At 38.3% G+C, this 26570-nt stretch overlaps 3 protein-coding genes and 1 pseudogene across 4 annotated transcripts in view; 1 reads left to right on the top strand and 3 right to left on the bottom strand.

Annotated features, from left to right (window-relative positions):
• The first annotated feature begins 5002 nt into the window (after positions 1 to 5002).
• Positions 5003 to 26570, top strand: part of LOC144632395 (kinesin-like protein KIF19) — a 42267-nt gene continuing 20699 nt past the window's right edge. Inside the window, exons 1-11 of the mRNA XM_078491034.1 lie at positions 5003 to 5371; positions 5573 to 5656; positions 8085 to 8195; positions 9448 to 9535; positions 10224 to 10360; positions 10705 to 10827; positions 11621 to 11713; positions 12303 to 12410; positions 12560 to 12638; positions 12968 to 13026; positions 13594 to 13716. Coding sequence (XP_078347160.1) covers positions 5327 to 5371; positions 5573 to 5656; positions 8085 to 8195; positions 9448 to 9535; positions 10224 to 10360; positions 10705 to 10827; positions 11621 to 11713; positions 12303 to 12410; positions 12560 to 12638; positions 12968 to 13026; positions 13594 to 13716 — 1050 coding nt within the window. The 5' untranslated portion in view covers positions 5003 to 5326. The remainder of the gene's footprint in view (positions 5372 to 5572; positions 5657 to 8084; positions 8196 to 9447; positions 9536 to 10223; positions 10361 to 10704; positions 10828 to 11620; positions 11714 to 12302; positions 12411 to 12559; positions 12639 to 12967; positions 13027 to 13593; positions 13717 to 26570) is intronic.
• Positions 13728 to 17981, bottom strand: LOC144632419 (uncharacterized). Of its 2 annotated transcripts, XM_078491068.1 has the most exons (2): positions 17579 to 17981; positions 13728 to 16814 (listed from the first exon to the last, which is right to left on the bottom strand). In XM_078491068.1, exons 1-2 carry the CDS (start codon positions 17760 to 17762, stop codon positions 15244 to 15246), a joined length of 1755 nt encoding a protein of 584 aa, XP_078347194.1. In that variant the 5' UTR covers positions 17763 to 17981; the 3' UTR covers positions 13728 to 15243. The 2 variants fall into 2 exon arrangements, with proteins under 2 accessions (XP_078347194.1, XP_078347195.1); XM_078491069.1 differs by lacking the exon at positions 17579 to 17981 and having other exon boundaries at positions 13728 to 17433.
• On the bottom strand, positions 17975 to 21075 carry LOC144632422 (uncharacterized). Its single transcript, XM_078491073.1, has one exon. It carries the CDS (start codon positions 20536 to 20538, stop codon positions 18907 to 18909), a length of 1632 nt encoding a protein of 543 aa, XP_078347199.1. The 5' UTR covers positions 20539 to 21075; the 3' UTR covers positions 17975 to 18906.
• LOC144632504 (uncharacterized) lies at positions 23431 to 26142 on the bottom strand (annotated as a pseudogene).

The following is a 26570-nucleotide window of genomic DNA, read 5'->3' as shown; positions in this document are numbered from 1 at the left end:
ACATCGCTCTCTGCCTGTTACCGTACGCAAAATGGGGCGTTGGGCAACCACCCCAAACAACGGCTGCGTAACTCAGGCTGGTGATCAAAACTTTCTTACTAATTTTTGCTCAGAAATTCATTTGGTTCCTCCTCAAATGAATAAAGGAATGGGTAGGGCTTTTCACAAGTTGCTCGAGATTTCCCAAAAAGTTGCCCGTAATTTCTCAAAAAGTTGCTCAAAAGTTGCTCCAAAAATCCAAAAAAGTTGCTTTTGATAATAAAAGTTGCTCCAAAGTTGCTCCAAAAAATCCAAAACGCTGCTTCCAATCAAGAGAATTTCTCTAAATATAGCTTTTTTTCTCTTTGAGGGTAAGATTTCTACGCAGTTTTATGCAATTTTACAGCAAAAGAAGTATATAAATAACATATAAGGGGAAAATTTGTTATATAACAAAGGTTTCTTTAACTGAGAAAAGTCGTGAACATATCGATGACGTCATGTTTGATGACGAGTTTTGAAATGTTTTAATGCAGAATGAGCCGAAAGTTGAAACGTCTTCAGATGTTCCTCGAAAATCTTCGGCAAACTTCGTAAATCTTCGGAAACGTTCGTATTGCCTTAGAACAACACTCGGATAATCTTCGGAGATCTTCGGTATAAAAATTGCTCAAAATGCAACAAGTTGCTCGAGAGGAAAAAAGTTGCTCGAAGGGGAAAAAGTTGCTCGAAACATGAAAATGCCAAAAAGTTGCCGAGCAACTTGTGGAAAGCCCTAGGAATGGGTCAGGCTATCATAAAAATCTCGATAAAAGAAGCTGCCCTACTGTTTTACTTCTTTAGTTTTCAGTTGTCCGGTAAACACACTGATCGAGACAAATAAAATGTTATCAGGGTGGCAAGCGAAACAACTGACAGCAAGGAATACAGTGAAACCAAGTCCAATGCCCTGAACTTTCCGCTCTTCCGCGCGCGCTTTTTAGGGGTTGAACCCTGGCACGAGAAGAAAGAGTTAGAATTCAGGGACTGGACTAAGCGGAACCTCGATTTATATAACGAAGTCCTCGGTATAACAAACATTAGTAGAAACTCAGCTGTGTTCTATTGGAAATCCGCGAATCTGATTGGTTCTCCCACTGTTTTCTATTTTAACAATAGAGTGTTTCTGTCGAGGAACTATCGAGATAGGTGCCCCGCGGAAATTTGATGTTCTTAAAACAAATATTAGCCCGAGAAGCGAAGCATCGAGCATCGTGCGCCCAGCATCGTGAATTATTTTTACTTTTCAGGATAAAAAACTCAATTGAAAGCCGAAATTTAACAAACGAAACGAAACCAGAAGAGAAACCCACTAAATGCAGTGAATTTGGTTGGGTTTTTTTGTCTGCAGGCAGCTTGTTTACAAAAAACAGTCACGGGCGGGCACTATCGATCCGGGCATTTTTCACGGGAGGGCACTATGGGCTGATAGTGCCCTCCGGCGGACAGGCACTATCGCGTCACGTGTTCAATTCAAACCAATCAGAATCGGAGAAAATTTAGTAGTGAACTATAATTTAACAATAGAGTGTTTCTGTTGAGGAACTATCGGCTGATAGTTGCCCCGCGGAAATTTGATGTTCTTAAAACAAATATTAGCCCGAGAAGCGAAGCTTCGAGGGATAATATGCTAGTTTTAAGAACATCAAATTTCCAAGGGGCAACTATCAGACCGATAGTTCCGAGACAGAAACACTCTATTGTCTTTATTGTTCACCACTAAATTTTCTTCCGCGCGCACATACAAAAACGACAGCATCGTGAATTTTTTTACTTTTCAGGATAAAAACTCAATTGAAAGCCGAAATTTAACAAACGAAACGAAATCAGACAAGAAACCCACTAAATGCAGTGCATTTGATTGGGTTTTTTTGTCTGCAGGCACGCTTGTTTAATAAAAAAAAGTCGCGGGCGGGTATGGAGGTATATCTATGACAAAATTCAATACTCAGTAGTTGAAATAAAATCATCGAAATCAGGAATGCATCAATCCAAAGTTGAATGGCAACAATCCGATTCAGCAAATAGCCATAATGCAAAAAGGCAAAACGCCAGAAGGCAAAACCCTAAAAGGCATCATACAAACAGGCATCACGCTAATAGGCATAACGCAAACAGGCATGACGCAAGTAGGCAAGACGCAAAGAGGCATAACGCAAGTAGGCAAAACGCAAGGAGGCATAACGCAAACAGGCATCACGCAAACAGGCATCACGCAAGTAGGCAAAACGCAAACAGGCATCACGCAAAGCAAAAATTTTGGGGGGGGGGCATCGTTTTCTTGGGGAGTTTGGGAACGAGGCTTGATTTGGTAGCCGAGCCTTTTTTCACGATAGCGAAATTTTCGCAAAATATCCACTCAAACGTTTTGATAGTATCAGATATTTGTTTAGAATTGTCAAGCGATTCCAAAAATGATTTTAATTTTCTAGTTGACGAATTATAAACCATAAAACCGCTATGTTCGCGGCACTTGGAAAATTTTTGGCTCAGCCCGCTTATTTTTCGATGAGCTATGAACACAAAACGAATCGAAATCCGCCAATTACAGCCCACTAGCATGACCTTGTGAACTTGAGGGCTCATTTGCATGAAATCAACACGGTTTTACAGCGATTCTTTTTGCTGTCGTCGGTAAACTTGCCAAGCGATTCTTAAAATTATTTCGGTTCCCAAGCAAACGAATTTTACGGGCTTGTGCATAACAAAATCGTTTCGTTCTTGCGGGAGTTCTAGCAAGTTGAAAACCGGAGTTTCTCGGAGTTGGCTTCATGCAAATGAGCCCTCAAGTTCACAAGGTCATGCTAGTGGGCTGTGATTGGCGGATTTCGATCCGTTTTGTGTTCATAGCTCATCGAAAAATAATATAATATGTGCCGCGAACATAGCGGTTTTATGGTATGCAGAAGTTCGGATAATATGTCAACTAGAAAATTAAAATCATTTTTGGAATCGCTTGACAATTCTAAACAAATATCTGATACTATCAAAACGTTTGAGTGGATATTTTGCGAAAATTTCGCTATCGTGAAAAAAGGCTCGGCTACCAAATCAAGCCTCGTTCCCAAGCTCCCCAAGAAAACGATGCCCCCCCAAAATTTTTGCTTTGCGTGATGCCTGTTTGCGTTTTGCCTACTTGCGTGATGCCTGTTTGCGTGATGCCTACTTGCGTGATGCCTGTTTGCGTGATGCCTGTTTGCGTTTTGCCTACTTGCGTGATGCCTGTTTGCGTGATGCCTACATGCGTGATGCCTGTTTGCGTGATGCCTGTGCGTTATGCCTCCTTGCGTTTTGCCTTTTTGCATTATGGCTATTTGCTGAATCGGATTGTTGCCATTCAACTTTGGATTGATGCATTCCTGATTTCGATGATTTTTTTTCAACTACTGAGTATTGAATTTTGTCATAGATATACCTCCATAGGCGGGCACTATCGATCCGGGCATTTTTCTCGGGAGGGCACTATGGGCTGATAGTGCCCTCCGGCGGTAGGCATAAATAGATTGTGCTCGGCAACTTTTGAGCAACTTTTAGCGTTTTGAGCAACTTTTTGAAGTACCAGCAACCTAGGGCAATTTTTGCCTTCCTTGGCAACTTTTGAGCAAAAAATTGATATAAAACCGATCCAAATCATAAAAGGTCCTTTCATTTCGAAGGATTTTATTAAAACTGGTTTTATCAAAACTCTTTTTTTTTTAATTTTTTAATTAATTAATTAATTTATTTTTTGTTTTTTATTTTAAAAATACTAGTGAGCAGCACACAGCATAACAATAGATTTTTGGATCCTTTTAATAATAGCCCAATTTCGATATTTTAAAATTCAGCCTAAAACAATAGACATCACTACGAGGCTCCGGGGAATAAACCCCACAAACTCTATAGTTTGGTCCCGGAGCCTCGTCCTGAGGTCTATTGTTTTAGGCTGAATTTTAATATATCGAAATTGGGCTATTGTAAGAATATTTAATGAAAATGTTTAAATGGCAAACGAACAAACACGTTTTGAGTATTTATCTAAAACAAAACGACTCTAGAGAGCAAGCAAATTTTCTAAATTTTTGTGGCAGCTTTTTGATATTTGAGCAACTTTAGAGCAACTTTTGGGTATATTGTGGAGCAACATTTCCTGAATTTACAAGCACAATCTATTCATGCCTATCCGGCGGACGGGCACTATCGCGTCACGTGTTCAATTTAAACCAATCAGAATCGGAGAAAATTTAGTGGTGAACTATAATTGCTCATAGAAAACTCGGGCTCGTAGTCCAATTGTTAAGTATTCTTTGCCCCAGTAATCGAAAAATATATGGAAATTTTAAAATAACGCTGATTTAGCGAAAATATTTTCCCAGTCACTTGGCTTGGTTTCACTGTACATGTTCGATTCATATGCTCCCGTTCATACGAAGTGAAATCAGGGGGCTTAAAGTTTTTTTTAGAAAACTTGAATATTATAAAAACGGCAAGACTGCTACATTGCAAAAATTTAGGGTGGCCGATCCTTTTGTTTCGAAAGGGAAAAGACGGAAAACTCCACCAAACTGAGGCGCGAAAAACCGTGAGGGACTGTAGAGAGCGCGGATGAGTCGGGAACTAAGTACATTTTTTCTTGTTTCTTCTTTTTCTTTCTTTTTGCAGGCTAAGACCAGATAACAAAGCAGTTTGATTAATTTTAATGTACAAATCACTGGGGTTATTCTGGCCCCCATTCTGGGGGTAATTAGACTGCAGGTTTGTTCTTGTTTTTGTCATTTTTTTGCAGTTGTTCCTACAAATAAAGAGACAGTAAAAATTTACACGACAGAAACTGACTTATTTCGAAACACAAACTTTTTTTTGTAATCCTTCAAATCAAAAAGTCCATGGTGACCTTGGTAAACTTCTAGAGCTGTAGTGCTGAAGGTGGTGAATATATTGCCTTTGTCACCTTGACTACGTGTCAATATGTGATGTCACACAGGTGTCAAAATATTATTAGCTCTGCTTTGTGATTGGTTGGTTGATCCAAGTAGCGAACTTGTGAAGTGGATTTTATACAACAAAGACGAGGAGGGAAGCAATTACAAGGCAAAATAGAGCACTATAATCTTGTGTTGTACTTGTGTTTTGTTCGCTCCTTCCTCGCTCAAAATGTAGCACGTTCGCGAAGTGCGAAGATGCTCGTTTATTTTGCGCGCAAACGTTCGAATTTCGAAATGTTGACAATGGAGATAGAGTTCAAAGCGCGGCTGCATTTGGTTTGCAGTCGTTTCGATTCTCGGTATTCATCACAACAAGTATCTGCTAAGTAAATTGAGAAGTCATCATGTCAGACAAGGAGAAGGGGAAGGAAAGCACTCAAACCTTGATGGTAGGTAAACCATAGCACGCGACTGAAATCGAACTATCGTCCTTTGAGTGTACAAATGGTGTGACATTTCTCATAATTTAGCTGTTTGTTGTTTGCTGCGATATGAAAGCGAAAAATCATTTGTATCGTATCATCGAAACTTGTGTAAATATTCGATAAAGCGATCGGTGATTTATCCTCTGTATCATTTCGTTTCCGAAGGTTGCTGTTCGAGTGAGGCCCTTGAATGGAAGCGAAGTCGAAGACGACAGATGCACAGAAATTGTCCATGTGTTGGATGAGAACGTAAGCTTACTCGCTATGATTTATAATCTTAGTGAATTCTGTATAAATTTTGAAGGTCACAGTTCAATTGAAAAGTTCTACCAGTATTAGCCGTGAAACAATAGTGTGAAGCACAATTTTTCCACGGCTACATACCAGATGTTTTTGTGGTATTCACTTTATTGTACTCCAGCTGATCATGACACTGCTACATGTGCTTGCCTGCATAAAAATATAATCTATTAATTTAAAGCAAGTTGAGTTAAAAAAATATTTATACTTTTTTGCGTTATGGAATTAAATACTTTCCCTTCAGCTATACATGTTTGCAAGCTAGTCTTCTCCAATGTAATAAATATTATTTATTGTTTACCAAACAATCATAATCGCATTTACATTGTAATATAATGTATAAGCATGAACATCATTTGTTTTGTTTGTTTTTTTATTTTTCTTTGTAACTGCTTCATTTGCTTCATAACTGTGGTTGTGACTGACTAATATTATATAATGATGATGATGACGATAAGGATAAGGCCAGGGTGCATTCCGTGTACATGCCATGCCGATGATACACCAGATTTTTTTATGGGTCTATGCCAAGGTCCTCTATTATTCTTACCTAAAATAAGTAAACTGTATGCCAGTTTAAAGGTGCCGACTACAATCATACGCTAGTATGCTGCCCAATTTTGAAATCCACACCAAAGATCTTCGGCCTAACCTCAACCCTCCAAGTTAAGACCATTTTAGTCGCCATGGCGACTAAAATTTTGGAGCTGGCGACTAAATTGGAACCAAAGTCGCCAGCCTGGCGACTAAAATTGAGAAGAAGGATTGAAAGCGTGAGCTTAATTTAGCTACTAAATTTTTCACTGGCGACCAAACCTGAGCAGCCCGTGGCCAAATGGCCACTAAGGTAAAAAATAAACTTGGAGGGTTGAACCTACGTAGAAAGCAGCCTGGGATGATGGTGGTGATGAATAATACCAGGACTTGTTTAATAAATTGAGCATGTATAGTCACAAAATCTTTGTCACCCTGTGCTACTCATCGCTTGCCCTTTACGTTGTCTCTGGTTTCATTTCCATGTGAATATCTGCAAAGAGTGATGGTTTCAAATTCATCTGATATCAGGGTTTTTTCTTTTCCTTGTCTCAAGTTTCACTTCCTTATACTTGAGTTAATTCTTAAGAGCCAAATGACTTCCATTCATTTGCATTTTTAAGTGCTATTTATCATTTCTGTCTTTACGATGCGGCCTATTGTTTTTTTGGCATTGTGGTAACAATCACTAATAGGACAGATAATTTCACCTTGGCTGTTTGCCACATAGATCTTTATATATTGGAATCAGCAAAATTGTTATTGTTTTCAGTGCATGTTATTATAAAGACTAATGCAAATATGATTTTTCAGTGCAGACATATTATCACGGCTGGTCTAGTCCCATCGCTTGCCTCTGTTCAGCCTGGTACATTAATGGCTACATTGTAGAGTTACTAAGTTAAAACCATTCTGTTTTTGGAGATACTGTGATGGATTCAAATCTCACTGAGATAATGACTTAGCATTTTTTCTTCACCTTGGCTCAATTGTTTATTTCCTTGTTCTTTGTTTTTCTTCTATCTTTTATATTAGGGCCAGCTGGCGCTCCTTAATTTGCATTCTTAATTGCACATTGGTCATTTCTATTATTGATACTATACTTGTCGGTGCTTTGTACACAATCATCTTCTTAAGCCAAAAGTTATCAGACTTATTAGGCATGCTGGTGCCTTGATATATTCCTTACATAAAAGATAGTTTTACCTTGATGCTCTTGCTGAACCTATTTTTACCAATCAAATTAGAAAACATGAACAGTTCTCCACACTGCAATCATTTTTGTTGCCATGGCAACTGAAACTGAATTGTGTTGTGGTTTAAATTTACCTTTAAGCTTGATTTAAAATTTTTCAACAGCTTGATATTTCTTTTTCCTTGTCTCAAATTTGGTATATTCTAAAAATAATTATAAAAATCAAATTGGTTTGAAAAAATTTAAAACCAGACTGAGATGAATTTAATCACAACATATGTTTTCATATAGCCAGGTACATGCAAGATTTTTGTTGCTCGTGATCAGATATGCCAAAAATCACCAACGTCTGGCTACAACGCAATGAGGTGTGCACAAAACTTAATACGGTATATTTTTGTGCAACAAAAATAGCATGTTGCAGCTTCTGTTATTTCCAGACAATGAGTGTTTTTCTTAGACTTTGACTACATGTAAGTATTTGACAAATGAGTCTGCAATATAATAATACATTGTTTGCTGGGCTATAAGTTTATAAATTGGCTACAGGTCTGTAATTCAAACGTAGTTAAATACCGTACTAGCTGCTAGAAGTGAAAGACCAATATTAATATTGATGTTTGTTGCATGTCTACATGTTTTTTGTAGCTGGTTGTGTTAAAGGATCCCAATGAAGATCAAGACGACATTCTCAGAGCCAACAGATCCAGGGAAAAGCAGTACATTTTTGATTGTGCATTTGGGCCAAACTCCAATCAGGTTAGCCTGCAGTCAGCTGTCTTTACAAAATTGAATTATTTTGTCAACCCCACTCTGGGCAATGTGGTGGCCAGATGATCAGCACATTAGTCTCTAACTCTAGCAGTCCAGGTCCAAGTGCTGTCTTAGGCACTCCATGTATTGTGTTCTTGGACAAGATACTCTCACAGTGCCTCTTGATCTCCACCCAGGAGTAACTGGGTACCAGCAAGTTGTTAGGGCAACCTGCTGGTATCCACAGTGCTGGGAGGAACCTGTGGCAGTGATCTAGCATGCATCCCATCCAAGGGTAGGTTAAGGGTGGGTAAAAAGGTTAAGTCTGCATAGAAGAGGCTCTGCCAGGGTAAATTCCGACAAGTGACATGGCCCAAAAAGTAGCGACAGCACATACAATAAAATTGCGACAAACGACAACCCTATTGGAAAAACTTTAATTCGGACAAGGACAAGTAATTAATTTCCACTCAATTTTACTACCGACAGTGACACGAAGTTTGATAAAACAGCGACATGGCGCATTTTTAAATTTAGACAAGAAACACGGGAACCCCCCTGGCAGGGCCTCATAGAAGCCTAGTTGGCCCAATAGGCTGAAGCTTATCCCAGTTTCCGTAGCATGAAGTGACAGGAGTAATTTCTACTCCCCCAGGATCGCAGGGTTACCACCCAACATTAAATTTGCCGATACCTATACATGTATACACCTGGGTGAATAGACGTAGTATGAGAGTAAAGTGTCTTCGCTAAGAACATAATGCAGTGCCCTGGCTATGGCTCAAACCTCAACTAGCCACAAGGCCACTGCGCATACAAGGGTAGTAACAACATAATATATAGCAGGTCGAGTGGTTTTCAATTGAGTGCCATAAAACCAAAGTGATCGCTCTGCCCAATCACAAAAGGCACAGACAATTCAGTGAACTGATCAAAACTCGAACTAAATGTTAATTATGTTAATGGCGCAAAGTGTGGGAAAATATGCATGTGAGTGAGTCACGATTGGTTTTGTTTTTTTGATTGGATGAGAAAGTGGTGCAAGGTTTTTGAACCAATCTCTACATGTTAGTGTAGCAATGCAAAACCAAAGTTAATGTGAATTACTTTTAACACTTAGGGGGATTCCCTTTACCGGTTGGCTTTTGCTATTGATTACAGAAGAAGGCACTCACGATCATCAAGGCTTCTTGGGCTCAAATGCAAACTTGTTGAAACAAAATAAAAAATGTGAATAAATTGAATGTTCTTTTCAAAGGCTGAAGTATACAAGGCAGTGGCCAAACCTTTGATTGAAAATGTCATCACAGGATATAATGCTACAGTCTTTGCTTATGGAGCAACAGGTAAAAGTGAAAATTACAGGAATCATAGTTAAATGGCTGTAGTAAAAAACGTTATTTGTCACCTTTGACATCAGATTAATGATCCTAGATTTCACCCCCCCCCCCCCAAAAAAAAAAAAAAATTTTTTTTTTTCAATGTTAAGTACCTAACACCCCATTCTATCAAGAGAGCCCAAATTTCTAGTACCACTAATAAAATAATGATACTGGTATGTCATTGTAAGTTGATCAGGTACAAAATGATTTTGGTAATAGTTGTAGTTTAGTTGAAAATAGTGTAACTCAGACATGGAGCTAGGGACGGCTATACATGCATGGTGCATTTAATAAGCAATTTAGGCGAATGAAAAGCTTTGGCTTCTGAATTTTCTTTTGCTCAGACAAATTGACTATTTTCCTGATTAATTCTCATTAAAACTTAATGAAAGAAAGATTCTTTCAAACACTTTGGTAACTATACTCAAACCAGCTGCTTTTGGTGAAAACCCTGGGCTAATTGAAAAACTGTAATTAAGGAAACCAAACAGATCTGATTTGATTTGGTCATTTCATTTATTTGATGCACTGTTTATAGACCTTTTAATATTAAGTAAATAAAGCCATTTAAAATTTTGATATACCGGAACATATGGTAAACAGTTTGAAGACAACATGAAAATATTCCAGATGTGTTTTTAATATGTTTTAGGAGCTGGGAAAACCTTCACCATGTTAGGTACTGACAAAGAACCTGGTATAATGGCACGTACCTTAAATGATCTTTTCTTTGAAATGGACAAGACCAAGGAAGATATGAAATACAAAGTATCGATGTCCTATCTGGAAGTAAGTTCTATTGTCAGTCTTATCATCTGAATTCAATAATAATTTACAGTGTAGCTTCTCTTAAATTAGTAGTTACAAAATCAGCGCATCATGAGAATCTTAAGATTTTGCTTAAACTAAAGACTCTTTGGCCTCCTGTGCTGTTGTTGCTACAGATTTGGCAAAAGACAAGAAATTTGATGGCCATAAAAATTCTAAGAGTCTTTTCAAAGAAAAAAAAGTCAGGGAATTTAGTTTGTTGCAGGTTACTGCCGGGTTTTACAATCCATAGATGAGATTTAAATAAACCAATAAAGAAAAATTTGCATGATGTTACTTAATTTATTCTTCCTTTTATCCTATAGATCTACAATGAAATGATTCGTGACTTGTTAAACCCATCATCTGGATTTCTTGAGTTGCGTGAAGATGGTCGGGGAGTTGTGGTGGCTGGGATCTCTGAAGTTCAAGCCAAGAAAACTAGTGAGGTTAGTACAGTTTGATATCTGACACTTGAAATGGTGTGCATACAGTCACACTACACTTTACTGATACCAGACTGTTGCTATGGAGCCTTTGGGCCAGAGGAATTCTTGATTGAGTGTGGTAAAACCAAAACCAAAGTTATAACTTCTGCCAGTCACAAACTGTACACAAACAATCCAGTGAATCAATCAATATTCAAGTTAATACTTATGCAGCTGGCGTGAGGTGTATTGAGTGAGTCATGATTGAATTTGGCTTCACTTCTGATTGGTTGAAAAAAGTGGCACTAGTGTTTTATAAAAACCAATCACTAAATCTAGTAGAGCAGTTTTCAATTGAGTGTCGTAAAACCAAAACCAAAGTAATTACTCTGGCCAATCACAAAGAACACAGACAATCCAGTGAACCAATCAAAACTCGAAGCAAATACATGTGGCCGGCACGAAGCGTGGGAAAACGTGCGCGAGCGAGTCATGATTGGTTTTGGTTTTTGTTCTGATTGGCTGAGAAAGTGGCGCAAGATTTTTGAGCCAATCACTAAGCGTAGCAATGCAAAACCAAAGCAAACGCAATTAACTTTCGACACTCAAGTGAAAACCGCTCTAAATGTAAAACCAAAGCAAATGTGTATTACTTTCAATGAAGTCATGTGAAAATGGGCATTAATTTGCCAAATTAAGAACTGATGAAAATCCACCATAATTATTCAATTTATTTAATATTTATTTATTAAATATCACTTCGTTGCATTTATAGTATTTATTTTTTATTTTATTTCTGTTCTTACTTATTAAGGTAATGGACTTGCTTGTAATGGGAAACAAACAAAGAACAAGTGAGCCAACCGCTGCCAACAAAACTTCATCAAGATCACATGCAATCCTCCAGGTAAGAGCTACCTTTGGATATTAACTGCACTGTCTTAATAACATTTTCCAAGATAATTTTTACCCCTCCCCTTCCCCCTCAAAAAAGGAATCTTGGGTGTCACAGCCACATGTAGGCTATGTTCCTTTGCTCTCTCCCCACCCCCAGCCTCTTCTTATTTTTTTGCTCCACGTTTTCTTTTCGTGTTGTTCCCTATAAACCGAACAACTGAAACAGGCTATAACAATCCTTAAATTTTATCCCTTTTTGGGGGGTCACTACTTTCAAGGGTTCATTACTTTTAGAATTTTTAATTATTTTCGGTGGCATTTTGTGTTGAATAATCTGAGCTACAAAATGATTTAATTCATGCAACTAATGTGTAGTTCCAAACATTATCCAAACCCCCCCATGGAAGGGATTTTTCCTAAGGACCCCCACCCTCTGGAAATTCCAATTAAGCTTCATAAATTTCCTTCAAAGTTTTTTGGCCTCTGAGAACCCCCTCCCCTCCCCCACCCCCAGGAATTTCCAAACCCTTCTGTGGGGGGAGTGTGGACATTTTCTGGAACCACACAATATGTACATCACACTTGCCATTTTTTTATAGGTAACAGTAACCCAGAAGAGCCGTGTCAAAAATACAATTGATGAATTTAGAGTTGGGAAGCTTTTCATGATTGATTTGGCTGGATCTGAGAGAGCTGCACAGACCAAGGCAAGTAATCCCAAGCTCAAAAGATACATTCTCGTTACTAAATGCCACACATTTCTTCTACTTGTATTAGTGTTCAGAATTTCATGCTTTTAGTTTGTGGCGTTTTTTTCTGCTTGCAGTAAAGAGGCAACTACTTTTTTCCCTTCTAGAATCGTGGCAAAAGGATGATAGAAGGAGCACACATCAACCGTTCCCTGCTTGCCTTGGGAAACTGCATCAATGCATTGAGTAAGTACAAACCCTAACTTACTGGAAGTACAGTGGTTTTCAATTGACTGTGAAAGTAATAAATGCACATGCTTTGGTTTTGCATTACTACATTTACTGAAAAGAAGGCAAACCAAAACAAATTGTGACTCACTCACACACATTTCCCCATACTTCACTCCGGCTACATACATTTTCTTCAAGTTTTGCTGCATCCCTGGATTGTTTGTGTCCTTTGTGAGTGGCCAGAGTGATTACTTTGGTTTTGGTTTTGTGACATTCAATTCAAACCTAGCTGCTCCATGACTTATGAAGCGATCCTAACTAGTCATTCTTTCCACTAATTTCAGGTGAAAATCGTGGCCATTATGTCAACTACAGAGATAGTAAACTGACCAGGCTCTTAAAGGTACAGTAACGTGTTATGTCACTTTGACAACTTAATAAGGGTTTTGGGTGGGCTGACTAGGGGAGCTTATATGTAGGTGGCCCATAAGCGGCTTAAAAAGACTGTTTGGGAATTAGCTGACCAAAAAAAACACTATATGATTAACCAGGGATATGTTATAAGAAAGCTACATGTACCCTATTTAAACCTTTTGATCTGCCCTCTACTTGCAAACATGTCATTGCCTTTTTGTACGAGAATTGCAAATTACCTTCTGTGAGGATTTTAGTACATGTAAGTTAATATGGAAAAATTGGATGAGAGAAGGGCTTATATCTGGGAGGGATCACGACCAGTACAATGTTTTTGTTAGCAAATGGGCCTATAACAGGAGGAGCTTATAATTTAGGGGAGGGGGTGTACATCACGATAGAATCAGCATTTTACGGTATCAGAATATATTTTTTACATCACATGGCTATATCATTCTTTTTAACTGGTTGCTGATTTCTAAAGACCTGCTTAGTTGACTTTGTATTGGTAGCTGATGGGAAACAGATGCTGATATAACCCCTTTTAATTTTGCAGGATTCATTGGGTGGTAACTGTCGGACAGTCATGATTGCTCATGCAAGTCCTGCAAGTGGATCCTTTGAGGAAACTCGTAACACACTTCTGTATGCAGACAGGGCCAAGAATATCAAAACAAACGTGAGTAATGGTGATACTGAACATTTATTTTTAATTGTACCTTGATTAAATAGCCACCTCTCCTTGAATACACGCTGCTATAGAATCATAAAATTAACATAATCACAAGACAACAGAAATTTGACTGTATACCGCCAACACAACGTTTTTTAAATTACTATAATCTTCACATGCAACCCTAAACGAGACTGACAGCAAAAAATCCGTTATGTCCTGAAATCCTTTAGAGAGACCAATATCCATAATTTACAGTCAAATCTCTTTTAACAAACACCTATAAGACGAACACCTGGTGTTGGTCCCTTCCCTGTCGTTATTCAGTCATTTTACTGTAATTAAACTCCCTGTAAGATGGACACCTCTCTAAGACGGCAATTGGAACCGGTCCCGACAGTGTCTGTCTAAGAAAGAGTTGAATGTATACACTTAAGCGAGACGACGGGCATTCCCCCTTCCACCCGGGTTGAAAAAAAATAAATAAAAATGTTAAGTGGAATGGCAACTTGGATAAAGTGAAAATGAATGAAGAAGCGTTCTCAAGTGGGGGCTCAAGTAGAATACTCGGAAAAAGATTTTCCGAGTTCCCCCAACGGGAGTCGTAGCCTGCAGAACAGGCGGTTTATTTTTTGCAGGGTTTTTTTGCGAAGCGCGACCCACGAGCACGTTTATTTTTCCTTCGCGCTCGCCCCCACGCAACCCGCGAAATAAAAACTCGCACTTTGCGCTTCGACCCGCAAAAAAAACCGCCTGTTCTGCAGGCTACGGGAGTCGAGTAATTTGCCCCAAATTTATGCAATGTTGATCATTATTTTTGTTTTTTGTCTACCTTAAAAATCGGACCTATCATTGCTTCCATATGTTGAAAGTGCTTTTGCATATAATTATATACAAGTTTATACATCACAAATACTTATTACAAATATATCGCCACACATCTCAATCAATAATAATGTGTCGTGACATGTCGAAATATAATGTCGTCACATAATATGCCGTGACAACATATATCGTGACGTTACACAATGCGACTATAGTGACATAAGATATTGTGACATTTTATAACGTGACTAAATATATCGTGCCGTAATATACAGTGATTAAATATATCGTGACGTCTTTACAATTTTGTAGGGATTAGGAACTGTGAAACGTTACGTCCATTATATTGATTCCCTTATTGCTTCGTTATTTACGATTATCATCGCTGTTGACTGTGATAACATCGTTTCGACAATGTTACCCAAACCAATCACGTATCTTTTGCGCCAATTATTTGTTTCAAGCTTATTTTTATCTCTTGTGCTGAGCCATAAGTGTTTTACTGTCAATTAACTCAATTGAAGGATTTTTTGTTTAGAAAACTACTGTTAAAAAAATAAATAATAACATTGCTACTTGTATCCTAAATAGAACCAAATGACGCGTGCAAGAGCATCCCCGGGCTTTCTTCTGAGTTTTACAGGAGTCTTTCTTTAGCAATTTGTTTGCCCTGCGTACATGTAGAGTTTGTTTCTTTCTTTGCTGCTTTCAAGTAAATGGCATTTTGCAAGGCTGTTTAGCATCATTAAAGCCTCCATGTACAACTTCTATGAGGTTAGTACTTGTCCACGTTGCCAAAGGCACAGCATTTATAATTGCTACCAAGATGTGTCTTTTCCATCTTCTTCGCCAAACAGCCATGACAGCCATATTCTGATAGCGAGTCTCGATCGCAAGAGACGCGCTGATGAAAAACCACTCAATAATCAGCGGAACTGAAGTTCTTAATGCAAAAGACTGTAGTAACTCTAATAGGGAAGCATTTTGTACGAAAATAATTTGATAAAAGAGCAAATACCCGTTAACGGCCACTATAGCAGTTGATTCATATAACATACTCATGATAGCGATATCGGCCATTAGTCTCTCACGGCGAGGAGTACGAAAACTTCCCCAAGGAGGTGATGTTCTTTTCCAAATGGCATGGCATATGTGATCAATAACAACCATAGTGCTTCGCTCTATGACTTCGGCAGCGCCGTGAATTATTCCAAGAATAGCAATGGACTGCAAACTGTCAAGATCCGCCTGTAAAACTCGATATCCCACCGCTGTGCCGAAATACAGCGGCACTAATAAGGCATAAGAATATCCCGGATGGGTAATGTTCCATAACCGCTGAACGGAAATTCTCGAGATTGCTTTGAGAACGACTCCAATCACGGGAGAAAAAATTGCGATTAGCAATTTTCCCTCCTTGTCTTGTTTGTTAAAAGCTGGGTAAATAAAATAGGCTGCAGTGAAAGCAAAAAATAAATGAGAACAGCCAGGCACAATCATTTGTAAGAAAAAAGTCACCTGCTCTTTTCTTGTCCGTCGCATGCGGAAGTGATTCGTTATAAAATAAACTTGAAAGCATACACTGATAAAAAACAAAACGTTGAGTGGAATCTTTTGTAAAGCATATGTCTTGAAATAAGGCCTTCCCAGGACTTGCAGAACCACACGATAAACTGTATCTAGACAGTAGCCAAGGCAGGATACCAGAATCAGTTTTCTTTTCACCCCCATTAACTGATACGGGCGAAAAAGAACCAAAATCGTTGCAAAGTACCACGCGTAAATAAACGCACATGAGATGATATTACAAATTGTTCTCATCCACTGCACTTGTAATGGTATTGACTTCTTTGGCGTAAATTGGCAGATAAGAATAGTTCTGTATGAGAGATACGAGATAAGCATGTATACTGAACCTATGATGGTAGCAGTTAGCAGTGAAATCAAAGCTCCAATGTACATTGATTTACAAACTGTACGGAGAGCGGATGGTCTAAATCTTTTCCATGCTAATGCTCTGTCTTCGTCTTGCTGATCTTCATGTGTTTCTTCGTTTTCCTCTGGCGAGCACGCGTTTATAACCTTCACATTAAGACGGCTAGATGCTAGATAGTCCAAGCTTCTGGCTTCTCTGTCGCTGTATTCTTGATAAATAAGCTCATCGACAAGATGATAATACCATTCTCGACCTGTGCTTTGAAGAGGATCGTAGCCAAAAGACTCTGCTGTGAATTCAGGTTCTTCTGGGTTGTAGTGCTCTGTCACGCCTCGTGTAAAACCTAACACGATATGCCAAAACACCTCTATGAGTGTACTGCCACTCATTTTAACCTATCTCATACGACCTAACACATTGACGCTGGAATGATAGTTAACAGATTTCTGTTCAGTGTTTTTTATATCCGTCGATGGAACTGAAAGTGAAACTCTTTTGTATTCAGTATTTCTTTTCATTGTTGGAAAAATATTTACCCCCTGTTGAAAAGTTAATTAACTGCTTGCTTGGGTGATTAGGGAAAAGTCCCTAAAAAGTAAATGGGTGATCATTTATTTTAAGACGGATTCCGCTGAAAGTTCGAGCAATAAGTGCAAAAATTAATCACCAAAAACTGCTCGTAGAACGGTAAAATTTTATATACTATTTGAAAGTGACCCCGTGATTAAACTCTAAAGCATTCTCGAGTAAATTAAAGTCAAACCTCGTAAAAATGTTTAAAACGCCCGCCATTTTGTTTTAAACTGGCGTGAAACGTCTCTTTAACTGAAATGTAGATAAGTTCAAATCCATTTTTCTCTCGTGGGGTAGCTTGAGAGCTAAAGTTTTGGTAAGTTTTTGTCAGCTGTACTCAAACTGTTACCATGCTATGAAAAACTTTGTGGTAACTTTATTTTTGCCTGTATTGCTCGAATGTTCGGCGGAAACCATTTTGAAGTAGGACTTGAACGTATTTGCAGTAGTCAAAATAACGTCAGGCTCACCTGTTTTAAAGATTGAATCAAATACCAAGTATAAAGCATAATTTTAAGAATGAGTACCTCCTACCGTTAAACGCTGAAAGGGAAACAAAGTTTACCGAGTAGACGTTTTTAGCTTTGTTTGTCTGTTGCCCCATTTGAGACAATGTGATGTTACCCTTGAGAATTATTTCTTTCAAATGTAAAAAAAATCCACGTGTAGATAAATGGATAACTTTCAGAAAGATAAAAGAAAGTTCTTTAGAAACCATCACATGATTTGAAATGGGCAATTTACATACGAATCTAAAAGTCTTTTGACTAGACTGCTTGCTTGAGTGGTCAGGGAAAAGTCCCGACAATTAAAATGCGAGAATCGTTTTAATTGATGTGGGACTGCAGTTAATAAAGTAGCACTTTGTTAAAATGGACCGATTTTTCGAATCACTATAAAAAACGAAAATTGTTTCGAGAATTCGTGAAATTGGGAGTGAAACTAATTTATGTAAATCCAAAGAAAACGACTTTTGCTTCAAGTTATTGGAAAGTTCGAGAAATCGAGGGATCTAGAATTCGAAATTCCACTGTATTTGAGTAATAAACTAATAAAACTATATTCTTGTTGTGCCAAAAATAACAGTGAAATGCACCATTAACATTGCCTGAACTTCACGTCTTGACTTCGATTTTTTGGTTTCCTGAGATGTAAAAATAAAGCATTAGAGAAAAGGCAGTAAACTTAGGTTTTTTTCGCTTTTATTTTAAAAGTCGTAACTGTTTCCGGGGATATGAAAAATTTTCCTCTGCAAACTTTTTTTTTAAATTTCGCGGATGCAAACTATTTTTTATACATATCGTGTTTGCAAGCAATTTGTTTTATCTTTTTAGCCCATGCAACAATTTTTTTAAATAGTTTCATACCACCCCCTCCCCCTCCAGAAAAATAATGTTCCGTCCCTAAACACAGACAAAAGGTATTATAGATTATAAAAGGTATTATAGATTATGAAGGTATTATAGATTATGCTTATTAATTCCCTCATTGTTTCGTTATTAAGGATTATTATCGCAATGCACTGAGGTAAAATCGTATCGACAACGTTGTCCAAAGCAATCTTTTTCTCCAAATATTTGTTTCAAGCTTAATTTTTGCGAATTCTTTATTGAATGCTGGTAAAACTTATCTTGAAGCAGAAGTGTTCAAGTGTCCCTATGATCCTCTCTGAAGATCGAATAGAGATTTTTTGTTCGGAAAACTACAGTTACAAAGTACAAAACATTGCTTCTTGTATCCTAATAAAACCAAATGACGCATACAATAGCATACTTAGGCCGTTTACTGAGTTCAGTTTACAGGAATGCGATTTCTGCAATTTCTTTGTCCTGGGTACTTCTATAATTTATTACTTGCTGCTTTCAAGTAAACGGCATTTTGCAAGACTGGTTAGCCTCGTTAAAACGTCCATGTACAACTTCTATGAGGTTAGTACAAGTCCACAGAGCTAATGGTACTACATTTACGATTGCTACCAAGATGTGTCTTTTCCATCTTCTTCGCCAAACAGCCATGACAGCCATATTCTGATAGCGAGTCTCGATCGCTAGAGATACGCTGGTGAAAAACCACTCAATAATCAGCGGAACTGACGTTTTAACTGCAAAAGACTGTAGTAACTCTAAGCAGGAAGCGTCTTGTACAAAAATTAACTGGTAAAAGTGCAAAAATCCATTTACGGCCACTATAGCAGTTGATTCATATAACATGCTCATGATAGCGATATCAGCCATTAGTCTTTCACAGCGAGGAGTACGAAACCTTCCCCAAGGAGCTGATGTTCGTTTGCAAATAACATGACAAATGTGATCAATAACAACCATGGTGCTTCGCTCTATGACTTCTGCAGCGCCATGAATTATTCCAAGAATAGCGATGGATTGCAAAGTGTCAAGATCCGCTTGTAAAACTCGAAACATAACCGCTGAGCCAAAATACAGCGGCACTAACAAGGCGTACGAATATCCCGGATGGGTAATGTTCCATAACCGCTGAACGGAAATTCTCGAGATTGCTTTGAGAACGACTACAATGAGAGGAGAGAAAATTGCAATTAGCAATTTGCCTTCCTTGTCTTGTTTGTTATACACTGGGTAGATAGAAGAGGCTGCAGTGAAACCAACAAGGAAATGGCAACAGCCGGGCAGAATCATTTGTAAGAAAAAAGTCCCTTGCTGTCTTCTTGTCCGTCGCATACGGAAGTGATTAGTTATAAAATAGACTTGACAACACACACTGATTAGAAAGATGACGTTGAGTGGAATCTTTTGTAACGCAGAAATCTTGGAATGAGAGATTCCAAGGACTTGTAGAAGCACACGATAAACTGTATCTAGACAGTAGCCAAGGCAGGATACCAGAATCAGTTTTCTTTTCACCCCCATTAACTGATACGGGCGAAAAAGAAACAACATCGTTGCAAAGCACCACGCGTAAATAAACGCACATGAGATGATATCACAAATTGTTTTCAACCACTGCAGTTGTAATGGTATTGACTTCTCTGGCTGAAATTGGCAGGTAAGTTTAGTTTTGTAAGAGAGATAAGTAATCAACATGTATACTGAACCTATGATGGTAGCAGTTAGTAGTGAAATCAAAGCTCCAATGTACATTGATTTACAAATTGTACGGAGAGCGGATGGTCTGAGTCGCTTCCAAGCCATTGGTCTATCTTCATCTTGTTGATCGTCCTGTGTTTCTTCATTTTCCTCTGGCGAACACGCGTCTATAACACTTACATCGAGACTGCTAGACGCTAGGTAGTCCAAGCTTGTGGCTTCTCTGTCGCTGTATTCTTGATAAATGAGCTCATCAACAGGAAGATAATACCATTCTCGACCTGTGCTTTGTAGAAGTTCGTAGCCAATAGTCTCTGCCGTGAATTCAGGTTCTTCTGGGTTGTAGTGCTCTGTCACGCCTCGTGTAAAACTGAACACGATATGACCAAACACCTCTATCAGTTTACTGCTACTCATTTTCACCTTTCTCATACGAATGAGAATTATCAAATTTCACCAAACGCATTGGATATTTATTTATCAATTGATGAAACTGAAAGTGAAAGTCTCGAATTCAATTGGGGCAATTATTAAATTCGGTATCGAATCCTAACCCTAAGGGCTTTCACCTCTCGCTAACAGATCTCTGTGTAATACTGTCATGCACTAAAAATAGTTTAATTCGAATAATCATTATTCTGTATGATATCTGCGGAAGAACGCAGTGAAAAACTGGCAAATTTTGTTTTCAGTTGTAGGCACAAATTGCAAAGCGCGAGGATTGCTTGAAATTTGTATCAATATTTTTTTAACGACTTTTTGATTTGTGATTACTTTGACCAATGGAAGCGAATCACTTTGCACATACGTCATTGGGATGTCGTGTTGCTTCTATTGTTGAAGAACGTTTCAGCTGACGTTTTAGTCGTTTCAGCGCGCTTTATTTGTGGCGATAGAGCAGTTTTCAATTGAGTGTCGTACAACCAAAACCAAAGTAATTACTCTGGCCAATCACAAAGGACACAGACAATCCAGTGAACCAATCAAAACTCGAAGCAAATACATGAAGCCGGCACGAAGCGCGGGAAAACGTGCGCGAGCGAGTCACGATTGGTTTTGGTTTTAGTTCTGATTAGCTGAGAAATTGGCGCGAGATTTTTAAGCCAATCACTAAGCGTAGCAATGCAAAACCAAAGCAAACGCAATTAACTTTCGACACTCAAGTGAAAACCGCTCTATAAACAGTGACATGCCAATCATGACACCTGCTCGGCTGGTCGCTAAATGAATTTTAGCCTTCAGTATGTTTAACGGAGGATTTCACGCTCTCCATGGCCGTTTCACTAATATTCTTAATGTTGTCGTGTTTGCTAGCTCTTTGCATATTTAGTTACTTTTATCGGCTCATATTTGTTGCAAGATCCTTAAAGAATGTTGTAGTCTATAAAATGTTTCGGATCAGTGGATTTCTTTAACCGTGATCTTGTTTATCATTAACGTGCTATTAGCTTGCAGGATAATGTTTCTTTATCACAGTTACGAAGGTCTAAGATCCGAGTCTTTTCAAGGCTACTGCAGTCTCTAAGCAATGCGAGCTAGGGTTTCTTTCAGTTGTTTTAAGCTCCCCTTAGTTTGATTGTTGAGATTTGCGTTCTTGGAGCTCAACTTCACCTCCTTTGTATTGATCTGTTTTGTTACGTTGCTCGCGTCCATTTGGGTAAATTCTGTTTAGATTACTGCATTTGAAGGCCTTAGAAAGCTTGCAATTATAAAGATATTAAACCTCTATAATTGCAAGCTTTCTAAAGCCTTCAAATGCAGTAATCTGACGGACATCATTTTACTTTGAAGGTGGACAGAGGCCACCGAAATTTTATTTCAGATTGGATGAATCATTCTTATTATAATCAGTCTACCGATAGCCACAGACAAAGTGTAGATATAAAACCCTAGATTTCCATATCAATAGCCCTTATATATATATCCTATCGGTACCTATTTTTATACATCACACGACAAATATATTTGCAATTTCCATAATTCTCAATTCTAATACTACTTCTGCTTGTATAGACCAATACATTTATTCCCACAGGAACGACATTAGACGTCTTGTTATATGTGAAGAAAGTTTTTTTTTTTTTCGATGAACAAAATTCCCTTCCAGTAAAAGAAAACTTTAGAAAACATTCTTTGTAAAAGAAGGCAAATATTGTAAACAAAGTTTTCCCTATATTGGGACACTAATTAAAAATAATTCAAATTGATATAATAATAATTGTATCCGAATAAAACAGAAATACTTTAAAAATACTAAACCTACACTGTCTAATGTGAAGTAAGTTCTTCCTGCGAAGCTGAGCGTTTTAACAAAAAGGCCGGTTAACGTGTGTTTTATACATTGTATGATGTAACGTAACGCTTTATTCTTTAAGGTATTTTATTTTGAAAATAGAAGTTCAAAGTTTTGGAAAGTTCAAAAGTTCTGTTCTTTTCTTCATGTTGCCTCTGTCCGGACTTATTCTCTCTGCCTTACAGATTGCTCAGTCTTGCGGGACTTTTAAGCAAATTGTGAACCGCGTTGATGGTTCTTAGGTTGGGCAAACAAGTGCCGTCTTTGTTGGTTGAATACCCCTCGTGTTATCATTTTCAAAAGACTCTGCTGTGTATTCAGGTTCTTCTGGGTTGTAGTGCCCTCTCACGGGTCGTGTAAAACTGAACACGATATGACCAAACACCTCTATCAGTGTACTGCTACTCGCATTCACCTCTTACCGTACCCAAATTCGCAAGTAGCCAATCAGAAGCACGATCTTCTGTCCTGATATCCTACGATATCAAGTCACTGACCTGATACGCCACGATATTATGGACACTTTCAAGTAAAGTACTGTTACCGTACGATGAATTGAAAAGAGGTTTTACCAATAAATCAGAACCTCGTAATTTAAGATTAGCTAGTTTTTACAGGTCGTAAAAGAAGTAAAAACTTTCCCGCCAAAACAAAACTTGAGCGCGCTCGCCAATTGTGCGATGTTTGGCGACAAGTACTGAAACATTCAGACTAAAACAATAGAATCGGAGTTCCCAAATGTTTCGCTAAATTCTGAACTTGAGTACGGTAAATACCTAATCGTACCTTTATGGTACGCTTCGGCGGCACCATGGCTCGACGAAACTCGCCTGATATGCCGCCGAAGCGTACCAAAAAGGTACGATTAGGTATAAATACGAATGCGAATGGTTAAATTTTACCTGACGTATTGATGCCGTACTTAGAACTGACAGTTTACGGAATTCTGGTGAATATCCGCCGTCGAAACTGAAAATTAAAACTCTCCTATTTAGCATTTCTATTCACTGTTCAAAGAATGAGTACCAACCCCTCCTGAGAGGGAAATTAAGTTCACAGAATTTACTGCTTGATTGAGTGCTCAGGGAATAGTCCCGATAATTCAAATGGTGAAATCATTTTCAATTTTCAACGTGCAATGGAATGCTACGTACGAATATATCGTAACATAACGCTGTAACTCATCAATAATAATGTGTCATGACATAGCGTAATATATCTTGACACAATATGTCGTGACAGCATATATCGTGAGTTTCTATACTTCTTTTGGGACTGCCATGACATAAGATGTCGTGTCATTATATATCGTGACATAATATATTGTAATATTATAAATCGTGACAGCTTGTCTTTAATAACACAGTTTATCGGAATATAATATATTGTATGCTTCTTTGAACAAGAATCAATAAACAATTTGAGGGATTATGAACTGTCAAACGTTATGCTTATTAATTCCCTCGTTGCTTCGTTTGTAACTTACGATTATCATCGCAATGCACTAGGGGTAAAATCGTTTCGACAACGTTGTCTAAACAATCGACAACAAAAATAACAATTACTTTTAATTCACACATAAATATTTACAATTTTTTTCACCTCCCGCAATTTATTAGCGTAGCTATTAGAGGCGAGAGGTGAAGAAGAAAATGAAGGAAAAAATAGATTTTAGAAAATGACATTATTTGAAAAGAAAAAAAAACAATACTTTTTACTCCAAGTATTTGTTTTAAGCTCATTTTTTGCGTCTTCTGTTATGCTTGAAGCATAAGTGTTTAAGTTTGTCTGTGATCCTCTCTGAAGATCAATCCAAGGATTTTTGTTCGGAAAACTACAATTACAAAAAAGTAAAAAGAAGCAATGTGTCTTGTATCCTGTTAGAACCAAATGACGCATACAATAGCATACTTAGACCGTCTGCTGAGTTTTACACGAGTTCGATTTCTGCAATTTCTTTGTTTCTGGGCACATCTGTAGTTTATTGCATTGTTGCTTTCAAGTAAACGGCATTTTGCAAGGCTGGTTTGCCTCATTGAAACGTCCATGTACAACTTCTATGAGGTTAGTACAATTGCCACAGAGCTAATGGTACCACATTTACGATTGCTACCAAGATGTGTCTCTTCCATCGTCTTCGCCAAACAGCCATGACAGCCATATTCTGATAGCGAGTCTCGATCGCCAAAGAGACGCTGACGAAAAACCACTCAATCACCAGCGGAACTGACGTTCTAATTGCAAACGACTGCAGTAACTCTAAAAAGGAAGCGTTTTGTACGAAAATAAATTGATAAAGGTGCAAAAACCCATTAACGGCCACAATAGCAGTTGATTCATATAACATGCTCATAATAGCGATATCGGCCATTAGTCTCTCACGGCGAGGAGTACGAAAACTTCCCCAAGGAACTGATGTTCGTTTGCTAATAACATGACAAATGTGATCAATAACAACCATGGTGCTTCGCTCTATGACTTCTGCAGCGCCATGAATTATTCCAAGAATAGCAATGGATTGTAAACTGTCAAGATCCGCTTGTAAAACTCGAAGTCCCACCGCTGTGCCAAAATACAGCGGCACCAACAAGGCATACGAATATCCCGGATGGGTAATGTTCCATAACCGCTGAACTGAAATTCTCGAGATTGCTTTGAGAATGACTCCAATGAGAGGAGAGAAAATTGCGATGAGTAATTTTCCTTCCTTGTCTTGTTTGTTAAAGGCTGGGTAAATAAAATAGGCTGCGGTGATAACCAAACAAGGAAAGGGGGAACAGCCGGGTAGAATCATTTGTATGAAAAAAGTCACCTGCTGTTTCCGTGTCCGTTGCATACGAAAGTGATTCGTTATAAAGATAAACTTGACAACATACACTGATAAAAATACGAAACGTTGAGTGGAATCTTTTGTAAATCAGATGTCTTGGAATGAGATATGTCCAAGACTTGCAGAGCCACGCGATAAATTGTATCTAGAATATAGCCAAGGGAACAAACCAGAATCAGTTTTATTTTCACCCCCATTAACTGATGTGGGCGGAAACAGAAACAACATGATTGCAAAGCACCACGTGTAAGTAAACGCACCAGAGATGATATCACAAATTGTTTTCATCCACTGGACTTGTAATGGTATTGACTTCTTTGGCTGAAATTGGCAGATAAGATTAGTTTTGTATGAGAGATAGGTAATCAACATGTAAACTGAACCTATGATGGTAGCAGTTAGTAGTGATATCAAAGCTCCAATGTACATTGATTTGCAAACTGTACGGAGAGCGGATGGTCTGAGTCGCTTCCAAGCCATTGCTCTATCTTCATCTTGTTGATCATCTTGTGTTTCTTCATTTTCCTCTGGCGAGCACGCGTCTATAACCCTCACATCAAGACTGCTAGACGCTAGATAGTCCAAGCTTGTGGCTTCTCTGTCGCTGTATTCTTGATAAATAAGCTCATCAACAGGAAGATAATACCATTCTCGACCTGTGCTCTGTAGAGGATCGTAGCCAAAAGACTCTGCTGTGAATTCAGGTTCTTCTGGGTTGTAGTGCTCTGTCACGCCTCGTGTAAAACTGAACACGATATGTCCAAACACCTCTATTAGTGTACTGCTACTCATTTTCACCTAACTTGAACGAATGCAAATGATTAAATTGCACCTAACGCATTGACGCTGTACTGAGAACAGATAGTTAACAGATTTCTGTTTAGTGTTTTTTGTATCCGTCGATAAAACTGAAAGTGTAAAACTCTTTTGTATTTAATATTTCTATAATTCATGGTTTCAAGAATGAAACCTTCCGCTGAGACGGAAATTAGCTGCTTGCTAGAACTCGACATCCCACCGCTGTGCCAAAATACAGCGGCACTAACAAGGCATACGACTATCCCGGATGGGTAATTAATTGCTTGGCCCGGATGGTTAGGAAAAAGTCCCGAAGTGTTAATGGGCGATGATTAAAGTTGATTGATTGATTGATTGATTGATGGTTTATTTTAAAGTTTGACTTCAACGTATTTGCGGCAGTCAAACCACACGAGTACTGACACCGAGGCGAATAACGTCAGGTTCACGTGTTTTGTAGTTGAAATATAAAACCTAATATGAAATATACTATAAACATTTTAAGGCCTACCAGATGTTTCGTATCCAATGAGGTTTCGTACT

The sequence above is a fragment of the Oculina patagonica genome, chromosome 12, assembly GCF_052425735.1.
Source record: "Oculina patagonica isolate OP01 chromosome 12, crgOcupat, whole genome shotgun sequence".
NCBI lineage: Eukaryota > Metazoa > Cnidaria > Anthozoa > Scleractinia > Oculinidae > Oculina > Oculina patagonica.
The sequence above is the reverse complement of the archived record's forward strand: the minus strand, read 5'-3'. Positions and strand labels throughout refer to the sequence as shown.

Coding starts and splice junctions, on each gene's coding strand:
- LOC144632422 (XM_078491073.1), bottom strand. CDS start 20,538: ATGAGAAAGGTGAAAATGAGTAGCAGTAAACTGATAGAGGTGTTTGGT.
- LOC144632419 (XM_078491068.1), bottom strand. CDS start 17,762: ATGGTTTCTAAAGAACTTTCTTTTATCTTTCTGAAAGTTATCCATTTA. Junction 16,815..17,578: donor TTCCCTTTCAGCGTTTAACG/GTAGGAGGTACT, acceptor ATATCGTGTTAG/GTTTTACACGAGGCGTGACA.